The 18,319-nt window shown below is 41.1% G+C and overlaps 1 protein-coding gene across 1 annotated transcript; it reads left to right on the forward strand.

Annotated features, from left to right (window-relative positions):
- Nucleotides 1-290: 290 nt before the first annotated feature.
- LOC149255486 (uncharacterized) lies at nucleotides 291-1,631 on the forward strand. The gene has a single exon (XM_089455057.1). It carries the CDS (start codon nucleotides 291-293, stop codon nucleotides 1,629-1,631), a length of 1,341 nt encoding a protein of 446 aa, XP_089311183.1.
- The last annotated feature ends 16,688 nt before the right edge of the window (nucleotides 1,632-18,319 follow it).

The following is an 18,319-nucleotide window of genomic DNA, read 5'->3' on the forward strand; positions in this document are numbered from 1 at the left end:
CCAATTTTTATTTAAAGTAATGAAGCAATTCAACTTTGATGGGGAATTTATATAGTGGATTAGGCTATGCATCATATCTCCCTAGATTATTCCACTTGTGAATGGAAGACTAGTAATTTTTTTCAAAGAAACCTGAGGAATTCGACAAGGATGTCCCCTTTCTCCATTCCTACATATAATTATGGTCGATACTCCCAACCACAAAATGGATTATGGTCAACAGATGTAGCGTCTTCCGGGAACTAAATATATCATAGGAATAAAAAGTCTAAACCACTAACAATTTGCACATGGTCAATGATGGCTCCCTGGGTAGGATCGGGTTGGATCCGTGGATTGGTAGTGGAGGTAGACACTTACTTTCTAGAGACCTCATCATGTATCTTCATGCACATGAGATCAGGGTTTTCTCGCACATTGTAGACCAACAAAATTCGGATATTTTTTCACAAGCATGGAAATCTGCACATCAACTTGACCTTCCTCCCCGATGGCACCAGGAATGGCATGAATATATCACAACATTATTTGAATCTCACATAAGGATAAAAGAGGGACCTGATGAATTAGTTTGGTGTCTGGCAGAAAATGGTATATATTCCCCAAAGTCAGGTTACAGTTCCCTGATACAGCACAAAAGACCAGAACAGACATTGAATTGGTGGAGATACATTTGGAAGCTTACTGCACCTTCGTGCACCAGACTATTCTTCTGGTGCATTCTTAGAGACATAGTGCCCACGGGGGAGCATCTAGCTCATAGAGCTATTTACGGGCCTACCTGGTGTATTCTGTGCAAATGTGAATCGGAATCCACGGAACATCTTTTCTTACTCTGCACCGCATTACAATCTCTTTGGCGGAGTATATCCTCATCTATCCGTTCCACTGGGTTATGGACTGGCAATGATCTAAGCAGCGCATGGGATGACTGGTTTGGCAGACACAAGGGATCTAAACTTCAGAGCCTCCCCTTGCTTGTCAGCTGGTACATCTGGCAGGCTCGAAATCGATACATATTTGATAACAAAGCTGTGTGTTGGCTGCACATAGAGGCTGGCATAATCTCTGCATATAATGAATTGCCAGAACCTATACCTCCTAGAGAGCGTCGCACTCACCCACCTCCCAGCATTGACAAAACTACCCCCTGGGCGTTCTTTGATGGGGCTGCAAATCAACAGGGCTGTGGAGGTGGTTTCATTCTTTACATAAATGAACAACATTTCTACAAAGTAAAGATGGGATTAGGAGCTGGCACCAATAATTTCGCGGAACTCATTACCCTCCGTCACTTATTGCATTTCTCCTTGGGACATCAGTGCTTCAATCTAAATATTTTTGGGGACTCAAAGATTATTATTAACTGGTTCAATAGCATATCTGTTTGTCACATACACACACTCAGCAACATATTAAACGAAGTGAATATTTTCAAGGCAGAATTTAACAATATCTCTTGCAATCACATTTACAGGGAGCATAACTGCAGCGCTGACCAACTATCCAAGGAGGCCGCGTCATTACCCAGAGGAGAATGGGTGATACAAGAGCAGAGGGGGATTGATGAATTCTGCTATTATCATCGGCCTTATATAGATCAGCACTATCAGGGGGACCTTGGTCCTTGAACTACAAATGTTTTTTTGTAAAGAACTGTAAAAACTCAAATTTTTGAAATCTTTTTGATGATACTTTGACATATATTTTTGAGATATTATACTGGAAGGGGCCCTGCGTGGCCTATGTACAGGCTTATACAGACACATAAACAATTTTATAAACAACTATTTTGTTATATAGGCAGATCACCCTGCGTGGTGTATCTGGACAGCTCAGAATCCCTCATGTTAGTACATGGATGACTCAGAGTACAGCATATGTAAAAACATTTACAATATATAATTTTCTCTATATTAATGAAAATTACGGATTTTTCCAGAGGAAAAAAAAACAATTTGCACATGGCACCCTTCTTCTTAGAGGTTCATCTGTAATTATTGCCAAAAGATTCAAGAAGGTCATGGACCACTTTCTCCTAGCTTCTGGTGGAAAAATGAATTCAAAAAAATCTCAAACTTTTTCCTGGAATATCTCAACATTTAAACATCATCAAATTAGTGATATCTTTGGCTTTTAACCTATGGAAAATTGGAAAGAATTCAAATATTTTGGAATCCCTAATTTCCTTAAACCACACACATCACAATCGTGGATGGGATTTCTTCCCAAAGTCAAAGGGACAATCAAGGCTTGGGGAACACGATGGCTTAATTTGGATAGCCACATTGCGTGAATAAAAGTATTTTTATTTTCCGTCCCCATTTGCCAATTCTCTGCTGTCCTATGGCCCTAGACTGTTATACACCAATTGGCTAAAGAAATTTGAAATTTCCCCTGAGAGGAGGGGAAAAACAACAAAACAAAATTTCCATTGATAAATTGGGCCAAAATTTGTGCTCCTAAACTTCATGGGGGTATAGGAATTTTTAATCCCATTCTTGCAAACTAAGCGATAGGTGTAAAGTTGGCTTAGGGTTTCATTACTCCTCCTGAAGACTAGTGTTCTAAGTTATTTCAAGCCAAATTTTGGTAACCAGGAAGTGAATGGAGCCTCATACATTTACAACCCACCTAGACTAGATGACAATGTAGGTTTTAACCTCGTACAGAACTTACCTGCATACGAATTCTAAAACACAAAAAATAAACAATGTGAGAGCATAACACATAAAACACTTATACACAGAGATTTTCCCCTGGATCACAAAACCGGGACTACTAGCTTGATTTTTCATTATATTCCTTTCAATTTTACAATACATATTTATACATGCTAAAGCATCCAATACCATGGACCGAAAACCATTGCGTCCAAAACTATGGATCAAAAACCATAGGTAGGTCCGCCCAACCTAATATAGGGTCCAAATTTTTTTTCCAGGGGGGATATCTGCCCCCCTCAAACCCCCCGGACAGGGGGGGCTACCGCCCCCCTTGTGACCCCCACACTGCGCAATTGGCACAAAGAAGGGGGGGCTTCGCCCCCCCTCTAACCCCCTAGTTAACTATGTCGGCTAGTCATGGAAAGAATATAACACAACCCAACATTCTCCCACTTGTTGTTTTCTTTCCACAGGGGGCCACAAGAGAGCTTAGTCATTTTTTCAGCCCTGAAATGCCCATTGTTTCTCTACACCAAGAGAACTTATCAGAGCTCATATATTTTGTCAATGCATTTGCAGTATTCTTCAAAGTGTCCACCTTTACCAGCAACACCTTTTTGTCTTCTACCATATCCCTCACAAAGTGATATTGAACATCAATGTGCTTTGTCTTTGATTGATAAGCAGGGTTCTTGCCAATAAAATTGCACTTTGGCTGTCACAGTCTATCCTTATGGCTCCCTGTACTAACCCCATACTTGAACACAATATCTGCAACCAAACTGCTTCCTTTCTCGCATGAGTGGCTGCCATGTATTCTGCCTCTGTAGTTGATAGTGCCACTACAAATTGTTTCTTACTCATCCAATTAACTGCACCTCCAAATAGGTTAAACACATACCCACTTGTAGATATTCTCTGATCTAAATCTCTAGCCCATTCTACATCAACAAAGCCATGGATATCCAAAACTCTATCCAATCCTGGTCTTCCTTGGTAGCACAAACCATAATCACTAGTGCCACGCAAATACCTGAAAACCTGCTTCACTGTTGTCCAATGCTCCTTTCCTGGTTTTGACATAAAACTTCTCAATACTCCTGCTGCATGTGCAATGTCTGGTCTAGTACAAACCATTGCATACATCAGGCTACCGAATACATTTGCATATGAAACATGGGACATATCCTCTTCCTCTTCTTGTGTCTTGGGACACTGTTGAGCACATAACCTTACACCTACAGGAATAGAAACCTTCACCGGTTTACTATCCTGCATATTAAACCTTTGCAGTATTGTCTCGACATACTTCCTCTGGTTTAACCAGAGCTTCCTCTTTTCTCAATCTCTTTTAATTTCCATGCCCAAAATATAGTTTGCAGCACCAAGATCTTTCATGTCGAATTTGGAGGACAATTGGGTCTTCAAATCCTGGATAATTTCTTTGTCATTTCCAACCAACAACATATCATCCACATCTAAGACCAGATAAATAACAAGGTCACCAATTAATTTAAAATACACAGTGATCTGCTTTGCTTATGGTGAAACCAAGTCCCTGTATAAATGTATCAAAATTCTGATACCACATCCTTGGTGACTGTTTTAAACCATACAGAGACTTCTTTAGCTTGCATACCAGATCTTTCTTACCCTTCATCATAAAGCCTTCAGGTTTCTTCATGTAGATCTGCTCTTCCAGATCCCCATGAAGAAATTTTGTCTTCACATCCATCTGTTCTACCTCAAAATCAAAAGCAGCAGCAACAGATAAAAGTAATCTAATAGAAGTTACCTTGGCAACAGGAGAAAAAATATCACCAAAATCAATTCCCGACACCTGGGAATAACCTTTTGCTACTAACTGAGCTTTGTATTTCTCCACCTTTCCTTCTGCAATTGTCTTCTTCTTAAACACCCATTTCCTGCCAATGGGTTTCCTTCCAGCCGGCAACTCCACCAGATCCCAAGCCTCATTTTTGTGCAAAGATGCCATTTCATCAACCATGGCCTCTTTCTAGAGTTTTCCACCTTTTGAATCTACTACTTCCTTCACAGTTTTGGGATCATCATCAATAATAGATAAAGCAAAATTTGAATATAAAGCAGATGGACTATACCTTTATGGCTGCCTTCTTTCTCGAACTGATCTTCTTACACCCGGAGTTTGTGGCTCTTCATCTTCTGATTCCTCCTCTACTGTAGAGTCTGATTGTTCCTCCTTTAGCTCAAACTATATCTTCTTAGGTTCCTTTGGTTGGACTTCATGTTTAATAACATCTTTCACCTCTTTGAACACCGCATCTCGGCTGTACACAACCTTCCTTGTTGTTGGGTTCCAAAGCTTATAACCCTTTAAGCCATCCTTATACCCAATAAAGATGCACTTTTCAGATTTACTATCCAACTTGGTTCATTGCTCCTTTGGAACATGTACATATGCATCACATCCAAATACCCTCAGATGTGAAAGAGAGGGTTTCTTACTAGTCCATACCTCTTGTGGAGTCTTATCCTCCAACGCTAATGAAGGTGATCTGTTGACTAGGTAACATGTCACCACCGCCTCTGCCCAAAATTCCTGTCCTAACCCAACACCACTGAGCATGCTTCTTGCCCTTTCCATCAACATCTTGTTCGTTCTTTCTGCAACTCCATTTTTCTGAGGTGTATATGGAGTAGTCTTCTACCGTTCTATAACACACTTCTTACATAATTCTTCAAATTCCTTACTACAAAACTCTTCACCATTATCTGTCCTCAGCACCTTTAGCTTCTTCTCTATCTGGTTTTCCACCAGAGCCTTAAATTCTTTAAACCTATCAAAGACTTCAGATTTCTTCTTAAGGAAATATATCCATGTATTCCTTGAGAAGTCATCTATAAATGATACATAGTACACAGACTTACCCAGTATGAGCCCCAAAAATGGGTAATTATATGGGCTCATTTTGCCTCCTAACTTAGCTTAATCCACCATTCTCATTCGTTTATTGCATGTTTTTTATTATATTTATGCTAATAGAGTGAGTTGGGTTAATCATTATGCCATGCAGTCTAATGTGTGCTTAATGCAGATTTTTAGTCAATTTTGGAGACAAAGTCAAAGGTTTAATGAGAATTTGGCAGCAAATATTCGAAGAAGACAAGGGAGAGGATTTGTAGGAGGGTGTCCCCCTCATTTATGACTCCCTCCTTTGAATCCTCCTTCAGAAAGCTCGGAGCACAAGCAGCCACATCAATGCATCAAAGAGGCAGTCGAGCAAGTGAAGAATAACTGTTGTCTATCTCAAGTCTTGGGAGCCAAGCCTCCTTGATTTTAGGGGAGTTGTTGGGAGCTCCAATTGTATAAGTAGAGAGGCCTAGGGCCTCATTAGGTTGTTGGATGTTAGTCAAATTTTCGCACTTTTTTTGCAGCCTTTGCTCAGCTCATTTCGAGCTTACTTTTGTGGACAGTTTCATGTAATGTGACTATTATTTTGATAATGAAGATGAAATCTTTTCTGAGCCAGCACTGAGTTACCTCAGAGGGCTGAAGCTCTTGGGTTAGGGCCCAACCCAAGCTACCCAACACCTCTTGTTTTGTATTTATATGTTTTGTTTCAGTTTATGAATTAGTTGTTGTTAGATAGATTTCTTCCTTGGTTAGAATAGGTTTCTTTTGGTGATTTACATAGTTGTTTCCATTTTAGTTTGCTAAAGTAGGTTAAATAGTGTTAGGAGAAAGATACAAAAAGGCCATCAATAGAGCCTTGACCTCCTTTCCTCCCTTTGGGACCATGAGCTGAGGTCAAGACCCTCTTGTTGCCACAAAAACACAGTTTTTCCTTCTCCATGCAATTTCTGGTGTTATAGTTTGATTTAGAGGTTAATGCTTTGCTTTAGATCCATTTTTCCATGCTCATTTCTATTTCTGCAATAAATCTCTTTCCATGCTTTCCTTTCCATATAACATTGTTCAGCATTTTATTTTCCTAGATCAGAATTTAGGTTAACATGAGATACAATTCTGTTTTTTGGTGCAGCTAGTTTCTTTGCTTGCTCAGTTTCAGAGTTTGATTTGCAGCTCTCTTGTAGTACATCTCTGCTCATAATAAGTCAATAAATCATCCATCACCAACTCTCTTTGCTACATGTTCCATAGGTCATTCACAACCCCTCATAAATCTGCCCTAATTTTCTGCACTTTTCTCATAAACTTTCCTCTCGTCCCTTGAACAAGTCCAACCATCATTCCCTTCCCTAATCCTCCTTGATGAACCTCAGACACCTTAACACATCCTTCTAGCCTTCAGCTACCCTTTCCAACCATTTTCCCACCTTTAAAACCTCTAAAACAGTCCTCAGCATCCTCCTATAGATCCTCTTGCAGATCCCCTGCAGCTTCCTGTAGAATTTCCTGTAGGTGAATTTTTGAAGTCTGATTGTAGGGAAAGCCTTGAGAAGGTTGCCAGAGGCCTCCTAGGACCCCTCCACACCTTCCTACACCTCTACAAATCCCAAAGTCGCCCTCCATCGCCACCTAATCGCTACCACATCCACAAACAAATAAATTACATGCATGACAATTTCACATAAAATACATAAAAACCCAAAAATATGTTTTTTTCTCATTTCCTTCTAGAAATAGCTTGAATAGATGTTGTTTACTTCCTAAGTAGGTAATGGCATTCATTTTATGGTTTTTCATCTCTCTTTCTGCAAAAGTAGGGTTAGTTGGTTAATTAGGGTTTGCTAGGGTTACTTCACATTTCAGTGTTCCTTCTCTTTCTGCAAGTAGAATAACCTCTGTAGAGTAAGCTTTTCTTTCTTTCATCACATATAAAGCTTCTTCTGGAATTCATAGAAGTTGGATTGAGCTCCTAGTGATCTTGTGCCAGCTGACCAAGTGATAGCCTACAGTAAGAACTAGTACTTGTGCATACAACACCGTCGCTTCCAAGTTTGTTATGAACTACCGGTTGATAAAATTAAAGTAGGAAGCCCCAGGAGTTGCAGCATTATTGCTACAATACTAGTGCTCACCACTTTTTGGCGCCGTTGTCAGGGAACCGTCAAAGTATTTTTGATTACCGCTTTTCTTCTATTTTCTACTACAACATTCTGCTAAGTAGTTTATTTCAGCAAAAGTAGATTAGTCCTTTCAATTCTGCAATTTCCATTTCAGCAAAAGTAGATTAGTCATTTCAATTATGCAATTTCAATTTCAGCAAAAGTAGATTAGTCCTTTCAATTCTGCAAATTTCCATTCCAGCAAAAGTAGATTAGTCATTTCCTTGCTTTCATTTCAATTCTGCAATTTCCTTTCAACAAGTTCATTTCAGTAGTTGCAATTTGTTTGTTCAATCAATTTCAGTTTTGTAGGTACAAGCAGAAAAGCACAAATCACCCAAAAAGAGATTTCCTTTCATGCCTCGTAGGAACAGAGATAATTCAGGAAAATTCCTACCCAACACCCCCACCACATCACAAAGCCACCCTTCTCTCTTCTTCGGTGGCAGTGATCCAAAAGAACCTTTAGGTGAACAACCAGAGATATTTGAAGAACCTATAGGAGAAGAAGAGGAAGAAAACATCCCTCCTGAGACAATGGCTGAAAACATAAATGCTAGGGGGAATGGAGAGAGAGTAGAGGGTACCTTTCCCATCTGAGAGACCAATGGGGACACTAAAATGAAGAACATAAGCCCTTCAGCCCTACCTCACTTCCATGGATTGACTATAGAAGATCCTAACACCTTTCTGTTTCAGTTTGCTGTTATTTGTCGAACCTATGACTATGCAGAAGATGAGCAAAAGTTGAAACTATTTCATTCTACTCTCAAGGATGCAACATTGCGCTAGTTCATGGGGTTACCTAGCAATAACATCACAACTTGGGCTCAGATGCAGCAAGCTTTTAATAACAAATATCGGGACTATTGTAGGTCAAAATATACCAAGGAATAAATCTTCTGAATGACCATGGGAAGTGATGAATCTATGGAAGATTATGAAGAGAGGTTACAGATCAGTTATAAAAGGGCCAGGTGCACACTTGACCCTGAATCTCTGAAGTTGGTCCTACTCAGGGGAATTCCGGAAGACCTTCTAGACACCCTCCATTTGCTGGCTGGGGGAGACATCTACCAACTACCTTATGAAGACATAAAGACTGTTTTTAGAAACCATTCTAGGGCAGCCAGAAAGAGAGGTAGGGGGAGTCAACCCATAGCTAGTACCTCCTCATCCAGTTCATCCCTCAAAGGTGAACTTGGAAACATGCTGGAAGACTTCAAGAGGGAGATGTTGTAGACTATTTCCACACAAATGGATACCTTGCATATCAAAAGGAAACAAGAGGAAGCAGAGAGGGCTTTGGCCATTTTTTGTCCTAAGTGCACCAGAAGGCATCCTAGGAATGAATGTCCATTGAACTCTATAGAGGTTTGTTCAGTCTGTGAAGAAGATCATTCTACAGATAAGTGCCCTTCCTTGCCTGGACTTAAAGTTGTATACCAAGGGGCCGAAGGAGCCACTGAACCACTCTACTTCATGAACCAAAGGAGACCGCATGGACCTAGACCATACCAACAGGGAATGCAAAGGAATTCTCAGGCATACTACAACCCCAATCAAGCCACTTCCATACCTTCTTGGGGTCGCCTTGGTCATCCTTCCTGGTCCACCCCTCCTCCTTGGTCATATCCATCTCAATATCATGCCCAACTAGATGCTTATTCATTTCACTCCTATGCTAAGCCACAACCTCAGTGGAATGCATCTCATCAGGGGTGGAGGCCCCAATACAACTCTCCTCCCACTTTTTTGCCTCCACCACTTGCTCAACCACAACCATTGCCTCATGCTCCACTGAGGCAACCCTAAATGCCTGCTCAACCGAACTCGAACCCGAACAACAGACAGGCTTAGCAAGTATATAGTGGGGAACCGTCATGCCCAACCTATGCTGTGGAGATTCAGGAGATTAACCTGTAATCTGGGAAGGTTCTCCCAGATAGCCAGCCTCCCCCTAAGGAGGATAAGGAAGATAAAGAAGAAAGTGAACCGAAAGCAATTCCACCCTTTCTTGAGAGATTATCCGGGACAACACAGCCTACCCCAGAAGAAACTGAACTTCTGGGAGAATTGAAACAATTATGTGTAAAGATACCACTTCTCCAAGCCATAAAGGATGTGCTTATATACAATAAGATGATCAAAGAGAAGTGCTTCAGGCATCTAGGCAGGCGCAAGAGAGATGCCCCAACCATCAATGTCATAGGACAACTGTCTGACCTGATGTTGGGGCAGGTAATCTGTCTGAAATATCTAGTCCCTAGAAGCCCAGTAGTTGATGCCCACATCAATGGCACCATGATCCACACACCTTGATTAATATGGGTGCTGCCATTAATGTAATGAAAAAGGAAACCATGCTCAAACTCAACCTCCAGGGCTCCTTGAGGAAGACCACGATAGTACTGCAGCGAGCAGACCGCTCCACCGTGACCCCTGAAGGGATTGTGGAGAACGTGATGGTCTCCATTGATTCTTGGGAGTACCTTGCTGATTTCCTAGTTCTCAAGCCGAAGCTAAAGCTCACTGGGTATCCTCTCATCCTGGGAAGGCCCTGGTTGGCTACTGCAGATGCCTACATCAACTGTCGAGCTAGGAACATGAAAATCAAGAGCGAGCATATGTCTAAGCTCTACCCTCCTAGCCAACCCATATTAGAACATGATCTACCTCTCTGGTTGGAGGAGGAGGATGAGGATGAAGTCTATTTTGCACCTGTTAGAAAATTATATATTACGGAGCAATGCAACACATAAAATATTGCAGAAATATAAACTCAGAAAACGCACAAAACAAGAGAGACACAGATATACGTGGTTGACCCAGTTTGGGCTACGTCCACCCCGAACAGCCAGTCCTTCCTTTCTATTATCCAACAAAATGAAGAGATACAACCTACAACAAAACCGCTGTAATATCCTCTGTTTTCTCTCACAGTCTCACCTCTATGTTTCTCGCTCACCGAATACACATCTATCCCAGCCTCAAATACAATACCCTCATATAAAGAGAGGGGTTGCCTTCTAGGGCAAAAAACCCTAAACTAAACATAAGTTCTACCGTCAGATCATCCGCCTAATGAACAGCCCAGATTGACTAGAAATTACTATACTTTTACAAGGCAATTTTACAGCTGTTTTTAGCTTCAGGGGCGCTGCCCCCGAAACCCCCCACCAAGGGGGGGCTCCATAAATTCGTTGCCGCCCCCCCCTGGACCCCCCACGACAGCGATCATTTTACGGGCGGCGTTGCCGCCCCATTTTGAACTGGGGTCCAATATGCCGGTACTATAGAAGATAATCAGTTTCCACACCCAACAACACCACTATGTACAGTAGAAACTGTTATGGGGGGGAAACCTCAAAATGAGGATGATATCATTGAAAATTTAATTTAGAATCCACCCCCCAGTATTTTGCCATTAGAAGATCTAGTGAAAGAAACCAAAGACAATCCCTTAGCTGATCTCTGTGTGGCCGACCCGACCTCTCTCCGTGTTAAGAATGTGGAGTTCAGACTTGAAAGAACCCTGAAAATCAACTCATCCCTATCCACCTCCCAGGAGAAGGAACTATGTAGCTTATTGATAAAACATTTATATGCCTTCGACTGGAGCTATAAGGAGATGAAGGGAGTGCACCCTTCAGTTTGTACTCATCACATATACATTAAAGAAGATTGCAAACCAATCAGGTAGCCTCAAAGGAGGATGAATCCAACCCTTAAATACATTGCTGAGGAAGAATTGCAAAAACTACTTGATGCAGGATTCATCTACCCCATCTCTGACAGTGAATGGGTCTCTCCTTTGGTGCTAGTGCCAAAGAAAAATGGTAAGTGGAGAACCTGTGTCGATTATCGAGATCTGAACAAGGCCACTAAAAAGGACCATTTTCCTTTGCCTTTCATAGATCAAGTGTTAGATGGTCTAGCAGGGAAAACGTTCTTCTCTTTCCTAGATGGGTTTAGCGGGTACAACCAGATTCAAATCAGCCCGAAAGACCAACATAAGACCACTTTCACTTGTTCTTGGGGTACCTTTGCATATCGGGTTCTTCCTTTTGGTTTGTGTAATGCTCCAACCACTTTCCAGAGAGAAGTATTGAGTATATTTTCTGAACTGGTTCATGATGTAGTGGAAATATATATGGATGATTTTACTCCTTATGGTTCTAACTTCCAGGAAGCTTTATCGAACCTAGGAAAAGTTTTGGACAAGTGTATTGAGATGAACATGTCCCTCAGTTCGGAAAAATGCAAATTTTTGATGACTGAAAGGACCGTGCTAGGTCATGCAATATCTCAACAAGGATTGCAGGTGGACCCCAACAAAATTTCCATCATCCAAAGGGTCCCACCTCCTCAAAAGGTGAGAGATGTCCGAAGTTTCCTAGGATTAGCAGGATATTACAGAAGATTCATTAAAGATTTCAGTAAGTTAGCCTCTTCGTTGTTTTGTCTTTTGGGAAAAGATGCCAAGTTCATATGGACTGAAAACTGTCAAGAAGCCCTAGATACCTTGAAAATCAAACTTGTGACTACCCCAATTTGAGAGGCCCAAACTGGGCCCTACCTTTCCACATTCACACAGATGCCTCGAACAAAGCAATGGGAGCAGCCTTAGGGCAAGTTGATGAAAAGTTACCTTATGCCATATACTTTATAAGTAAAAATTTGTCCAAGGCAGAGTTAAACTACATGGTAACCAAGAAGGAACTCCTAGCTGTAGTACATTCCTTAAATAAATTCAGACATTACATCACAGGCTATCAAACCTTTGTACACACTGATCATGCTACAATTAGGTATTTAATGAACAAACCAGATGTAAATGCTCGCATTATTAGGTTGTTGCTTTTATTGCAACAGTTTGATCTAACCATTGTTAATAACCCTGGTAAAGAAAATGTTGTTGCTGACTTCTTGTCTAGAGTAAATTTGCCTACAAGTGAGGAAGGAATGGTGGATGATCAAATGCCCGATGAACACTTATTTGCGATCTTAGTACTCTCTCCATGGTTTGCTGCTATAGAAAATTATTTGGTTTCAGCACAGCTCCCACCACACCTGTCCTCAAAGGAGAAGAGAAAGATTGTGAGGAAAAGTGCCCCTTTGACTTGGATTGGGGGAAATCTCTTCAAACTTGGCCCATATCAGATCTTAAGAAGATGTGTCAGGGAGGAGGAAGTTTTTGACATTCTCCTGACCTATCATGATGGGCCTTATGGCCATTTTGCAGCAAAGAGGACTGCCTTCAAAATTTTGCAAGCAGGTTACTATTGGCCCACTCTTCATCAAGATGTGAAGAGATACACCAGCCAATGTGATCGGTGCCAAAGGATGGGGAAACCTACTCCAAAGGATGAGATTCCCATGTAGCCTCAAGTGACTTTTGAGCCATTTGAGAAGTGGGGCATGGACTTTGTGGGTCCTATCAACCCTCCTTCGAAACAGAAACAATACATCATTGTGTTCATCGATTATCTAACAAAATGGGCAGAGATAAAAGCAATCAAGGCACCAACAAAAGAAAGAGTAGCTGAGTTTCTGAGAGAAAACATATTCTACAAGTTCGGGTATCCAAGAGAACTGGTTACAGATCAAGGTAGTCAGTTCACTTCCAATTTGATTGAAGACTGCTCACACATCATAAAATCAAGCTTAGGACTTTCACCCCTTACCATCCACAAGCCAATGGGTAGGTGGAAGTCACTAACAGAGCTTTGGAAGGAATTTTGACCAAGGTAGTGAGCAGCAGCAGAAAAGATTGGGTAGATAGACTAGTTGAGGCCACCTGGGCCTACAACACAACATGGAAGACCACCACAGGGTTCACACCCTATGAGCTGGTCTATGGGAAGAAGGCTTTGCTCTCAATAGAGTTTGAATACAATACACTAAGTATGGTAGCTTAGCTGGACCTAGACCTCAGCCATGCACAGGAGGAAAGACTACTCCAGCTCAATGGATTAGATGAACAGAGATTGCAAGCCCTTCTCCACACAGAGGTAATCCATCTTCAGAGGAAGATATGGCATGACAAAAATATCAAGGCGAAGCAATTCCAAGAAGGAAATTGGGCACTTCTCGATGACTCAAGGTATAAAGATTTCAAAGGCAAGCTAAGGACAAGATGGCTAGGAACCTACACTGTAGAAAAATGCAATGACAATGGTTCAGTTCTGATTAGAACCATTGATGAGGAAGCCATCCCCATGCTTGTTAATGGACATAGGTTGAAAATTTACAAGAAGTCCCTCTCCAAATGGGAGTTCATTGAAGATCTGAATAAGACAGTGTTGGTAGTGGAGCAGGTCTCAGCCTCCACTCCACCCACTAACTAAAGAACAAGAAAAAATAATAAGGACTCAAGTGAAAACCTCTATGAGGTGCTTGAGTCCCACCATTGGGTTGAAAACCTCTTTTGAGGTGGCCCAGTGATGACGAAAACAAAAACAAGAGAGAAAATAAGATCCCTAGGTGAAAACCTCCCTTGGAGGCGCCCAGGGCAGGCAAGTAGGGTGAAAACCTCCTGGAGGCGCCCTAGTTGTCTTTTCAAAAAAAAAAAACAGAGAAATAGGAAGAGGAAGTTGACTTTTAAAATGCATTGCAGGTTACAGGTGGACCACAAGAAGCAAAAAGGAGATGCCACAAAGCCTATTACACATCCTCTACACTCTTCTCCATCACTCTTGACCTTTCTTCCACCTCACTGTGTGTTTTTTCCAAACACTGTGTATCCTACAGGAGGCCCTGTGTGTTCTACAGGAGGCTCCTGTAGAAATCACAGAGAGCTCGAAATGGAATTTAAAAATAGTTTGAGGAGCTGGGAATTTTCATAAAGAGCATGTAGGCCATCCTACGGCTATCCACCATCCTAACCCTCCATCCCACACCTGCACCACCTCATTTCCATTGATTTCTTTCCTTCCTGCAGAAAAAACACAGAAACCAGTTTTAAAAAAAATAAGGAAATAAAAAGAACAACACCTCCAAAACTCACCTGCAACTTACCAAATCCCTCTCCAACACCATCAGTATCTCTAGTAGCATCCTCACAGCTCCCAACACAAGAATCAGCTAAAAATTTTAGAGGGAGAAGCAGCTACAGGAGCTCTTGTAGGATTTCCTGTAGCAGCTGATCCCCTTAAAATCAAGCTCTAACAGCAAAATAGGTGCAGCCACAGGAATGCAGAGGATGTCTGAAGCAAGATTCAGTTAAAGGGTACCTGTAAAAAACAAACAAGCCACATATCAAGGAGCAAAAAGCATATAGTAGAAGGGATACAGGCATGCAACACTGAAATCCGAGCATGCAGCAGCAACAAAACCAAGCAGCACCACAACACGAACATTCGACCTACAGGTAAGAGTCTAACCCTATCCTCTATTGCATATGTATAATTCAAAAATTACATGAACGAATGAGATGGTTAGGGTTAAACCAGAAAGGTGGTCAGTTAATTGGCCACCCTCATCCGGTTCAACTACGCTCATTCGGAGATCCCACCACACATGTGCCTAGTCAACTCATAGAAAATCCAAAAGACAGGTAGTGGCGGGTGTATAAACTCTAATGAAAATGATGGGAAGTGATTGCGGGCAGAAGTCATGAGGAGTCATGATGACACAGTAGTGGGGACCAACGGTCCGAATAATGGCAACGTACCCTTTTTTCCAACTCACATCATTGCCGGAAATATCTCAAAATAGACATAAGTACTCCCCCTCGAACTCCTCCACCACCTTTGTTTCCATTTCATCATCGTCCTCGTAGTTGCAACAAGCTCCATACCACCTCCATAGCCTTGAAACCATCATTCTCTATCGTTTTCAGTCCTCCTCCTATTAGCATTCTACAGGAGCATTATCGGGTTATACAGGAGCAGTAACAGGTTCTACAGGAGAACCTACAACCAGTTCTACAGGAGGGGCAGTAAGCAGTTTTTCAGGAGAAAACACGGGGTTTTCACTCAAATTCAGACTTGAAGAGGTAGGCTCTGTACAAACCCACCTTGGATATTAATATGTGCAAGGAATGATGCAATTTTAAGGAAGAATTAAGCCTGAAAAAGAAGGGGAATTTCATAAAAAAGTTCTGCCTGTTTCTTAAAAAAAAACACAGTTTTTCTCTGTTTCCTGTTTCTGCAAAAATTCTTGTCTCCTTCTCCACCTGGGGTGTTCCAAAAGGGTGCAAGCAAAATGATAGGGGGATTCATGAGGAAGGAACCCACAAATTCAGTCAGGCTCCATGAACATCCCGAGGTAGTAGATATTTTCACTAGAGCCAACTGGATTCCATTTCTCGAAAAATTTCGAGCTTTTGATGAAGAAGTGGCTTAGGAGTTTGCCCTTTCCTTGGTACCCCACTCAAAGACCCATGCCATTGTTACTTTCAGAGGTCTCACCATGGAAATCACCCCAGAATTTATCAACAGGGTTACCAGTCTTCCACTTCGATTACCCTAGAGCAAAGACGAAAAGCCACTGGATCAAATTGCCAAGAAAACCTTCTTCCAACGAAATGAACACCCTATAGAAGACAAAAATGGCATTAGAAGAACAAGCATACCTTACCCTTGGGACGAGGTATGTTACCAAATCATCAAGTACATTTCATGTGAAGGGAGGTATAACATAGTTTATGGCTACCATTTTAGACTTCTCCATGAGCTCAGATATGGCATGGACACTCCCACACCCCAAAAACTCAGCATTCCCTATTTTCTCCTACAGTCCCTTATAGACTCCAACATTAAGTTGAAGGCAGGGGGTCCATATTAGTTGGCTCACCATGGGTTGATTAAACTATTAGTGCAAGGAGCCCTTCACACCTTCACAATCCCCATGTTGAAAAATGTGCAACAAGAAATGTTAAATTTAGAATGTGCTAAAAATAGACTTTCTAAAAATAGCATGTCTAAAAATAGTAGTTTGGCCAATGAGGTCATTAGCCACATTAGGTGAGAGGTGAAACTGCTAAAAATAGAAAGTTCTAAAAATAGCATTTTTGGGTCCCTTCCTATTTATAGCAGTCCCTGGTCTATCAATAGGAAGTAAAAACGAATTTGGTCTTAACAGCAGTTTAAAATATTAATTAATTAATCTCCATGAGTTAATTAGTTAAGGAAAAACAAACTTGAAGTCTATGTGAGGACATGCAATAGTTTATCTATTAATTGGTGAATTTATCCATCAGTTAAAGAGATAAGGATGAGTTGTAATTAGTTGGCTCAGTTAACTGAGTCAAGTCCAGTTAGATTAATTTAACAAGTTGTTAAATTAATGAGATTCAGTTTGTTAATGCTTGCATGCATGTAACAATTGGTATTTTCAGATAACTGAATATTATAGCTTAAATAACAGATGCATGTCAGTTTGGTCAAAGACCCAACTGAGATCAGAGAAGGGATAATGTACTATTAGTTGGATGAATATTTTTCCTATAAAGGAAGCTCATCCATGATGAGGATTTAAGGTTCCTTGAGGATTGTGCAGTTTTACAGGGTGTGAGATCAGTGTTACACTTGGTAACAGGAGGATCACCTAGGAGAAACTGTGCAAGGAAATAGGAGGTTTGGAGGGCAGAGGAGAAGGCTTAGCAGAAGTTTTGATTGCCTATGAGCATCCAGGAGGATTGTACTAAGAGCTGGCTAGCTATGAGAGCTAAGGCTTTGTGTAATCTTGATGTATTTCCACCTTCATATGTGAGGATTGTACTGAGCGCTGGCTAGCTGTGTGAGAGCTAAGGCTTTGTATAAACTCTATTTATGATAATACAGAGAGTGGGGTTTTATGCTGGTGCTTTCCCTAGTGATATATTCTGTGTTATGTGTGATTGATTCATTCTTATCAGTTATATTTGTTCATGCTTGATGTTGCTCATGGTTGATTAAGCTTCTACTAAATTGTTTGTAGAAGTAGATCAAGTGTTTTGCTTTAGTACATTGCATTACCAGGTTGATCTATAGGCGGGAAATTTCTACATGATATCAAAGCTAGCTGATTTGTAGAAAAAAGTTCTACATGGTATCAGAGCTAGCTGATTTGTAGAAAAGTTCTACAAAATTCTACATGGTATCAGAGCACAGGTGATCAAGGTGAGAACAATATACTGAGAGGAGATTTCAAAGTTCTAAGTTTTGGGCTGAGAGTTTGTGGAGCAGATATGAAAATTTTTGTACAAAATTTTTAGAAATAAATAACATATTTGGATTCCTTGTGGAAAAATACCCAAAATAAAAAAAAAATTGGCTGAATCAGAGTTCGGATGAGAGAGATATCGCTGACTTAAAATCAGCTCTTTTTCTAGAAAATTTCGTGACGATGGGAAATATGAAATAGATTGGTGTGCTAGCCAAGAACCTGTATGCACTTGAGGTACAAGATGCATGCAAAGCCTTGAGGAGCAAGGAAAAGGTTAGATACTTGGTGGTTGAGAGGGAGAGTAAATTACCTCTCAACATGCAGCGCCAGAAGAAGTCTTAGACAATTGTGGAGGAGCCACGATTGGTGTAGCAGCTTCAGGAGGTTGTGGAGAAGCCACAACTAGAGAAGCTGAGAGGAGATTGAGTAGAGACATCTACTCATGCAGA

This window comes from Pinus tabuliformis, chromosome 7 (assembly GCF_031772625.1).
Source record: "Pinus tabuliformis cultivar Carrire ecotype Pingquan chromosome 7, CPIR1, whole genome shotgun sequence".
Classification (NCBI taxonomy): Eukaryota; Viridiplantae; Streptophyta; class Pinopsida; order Pinales; family Pinaceae; genus Pinus; species Pinus tabuliformis.

What these genes read in the sequence shown, in the direction of transcription:
- LOC149255486 (XM_089455057.1), top strand. Translation starts at nt 291, where the DNA reads ATGGTCAATGATGGCTCCCTGGGTAGGATCGGGTTGGATCCGTGGATT.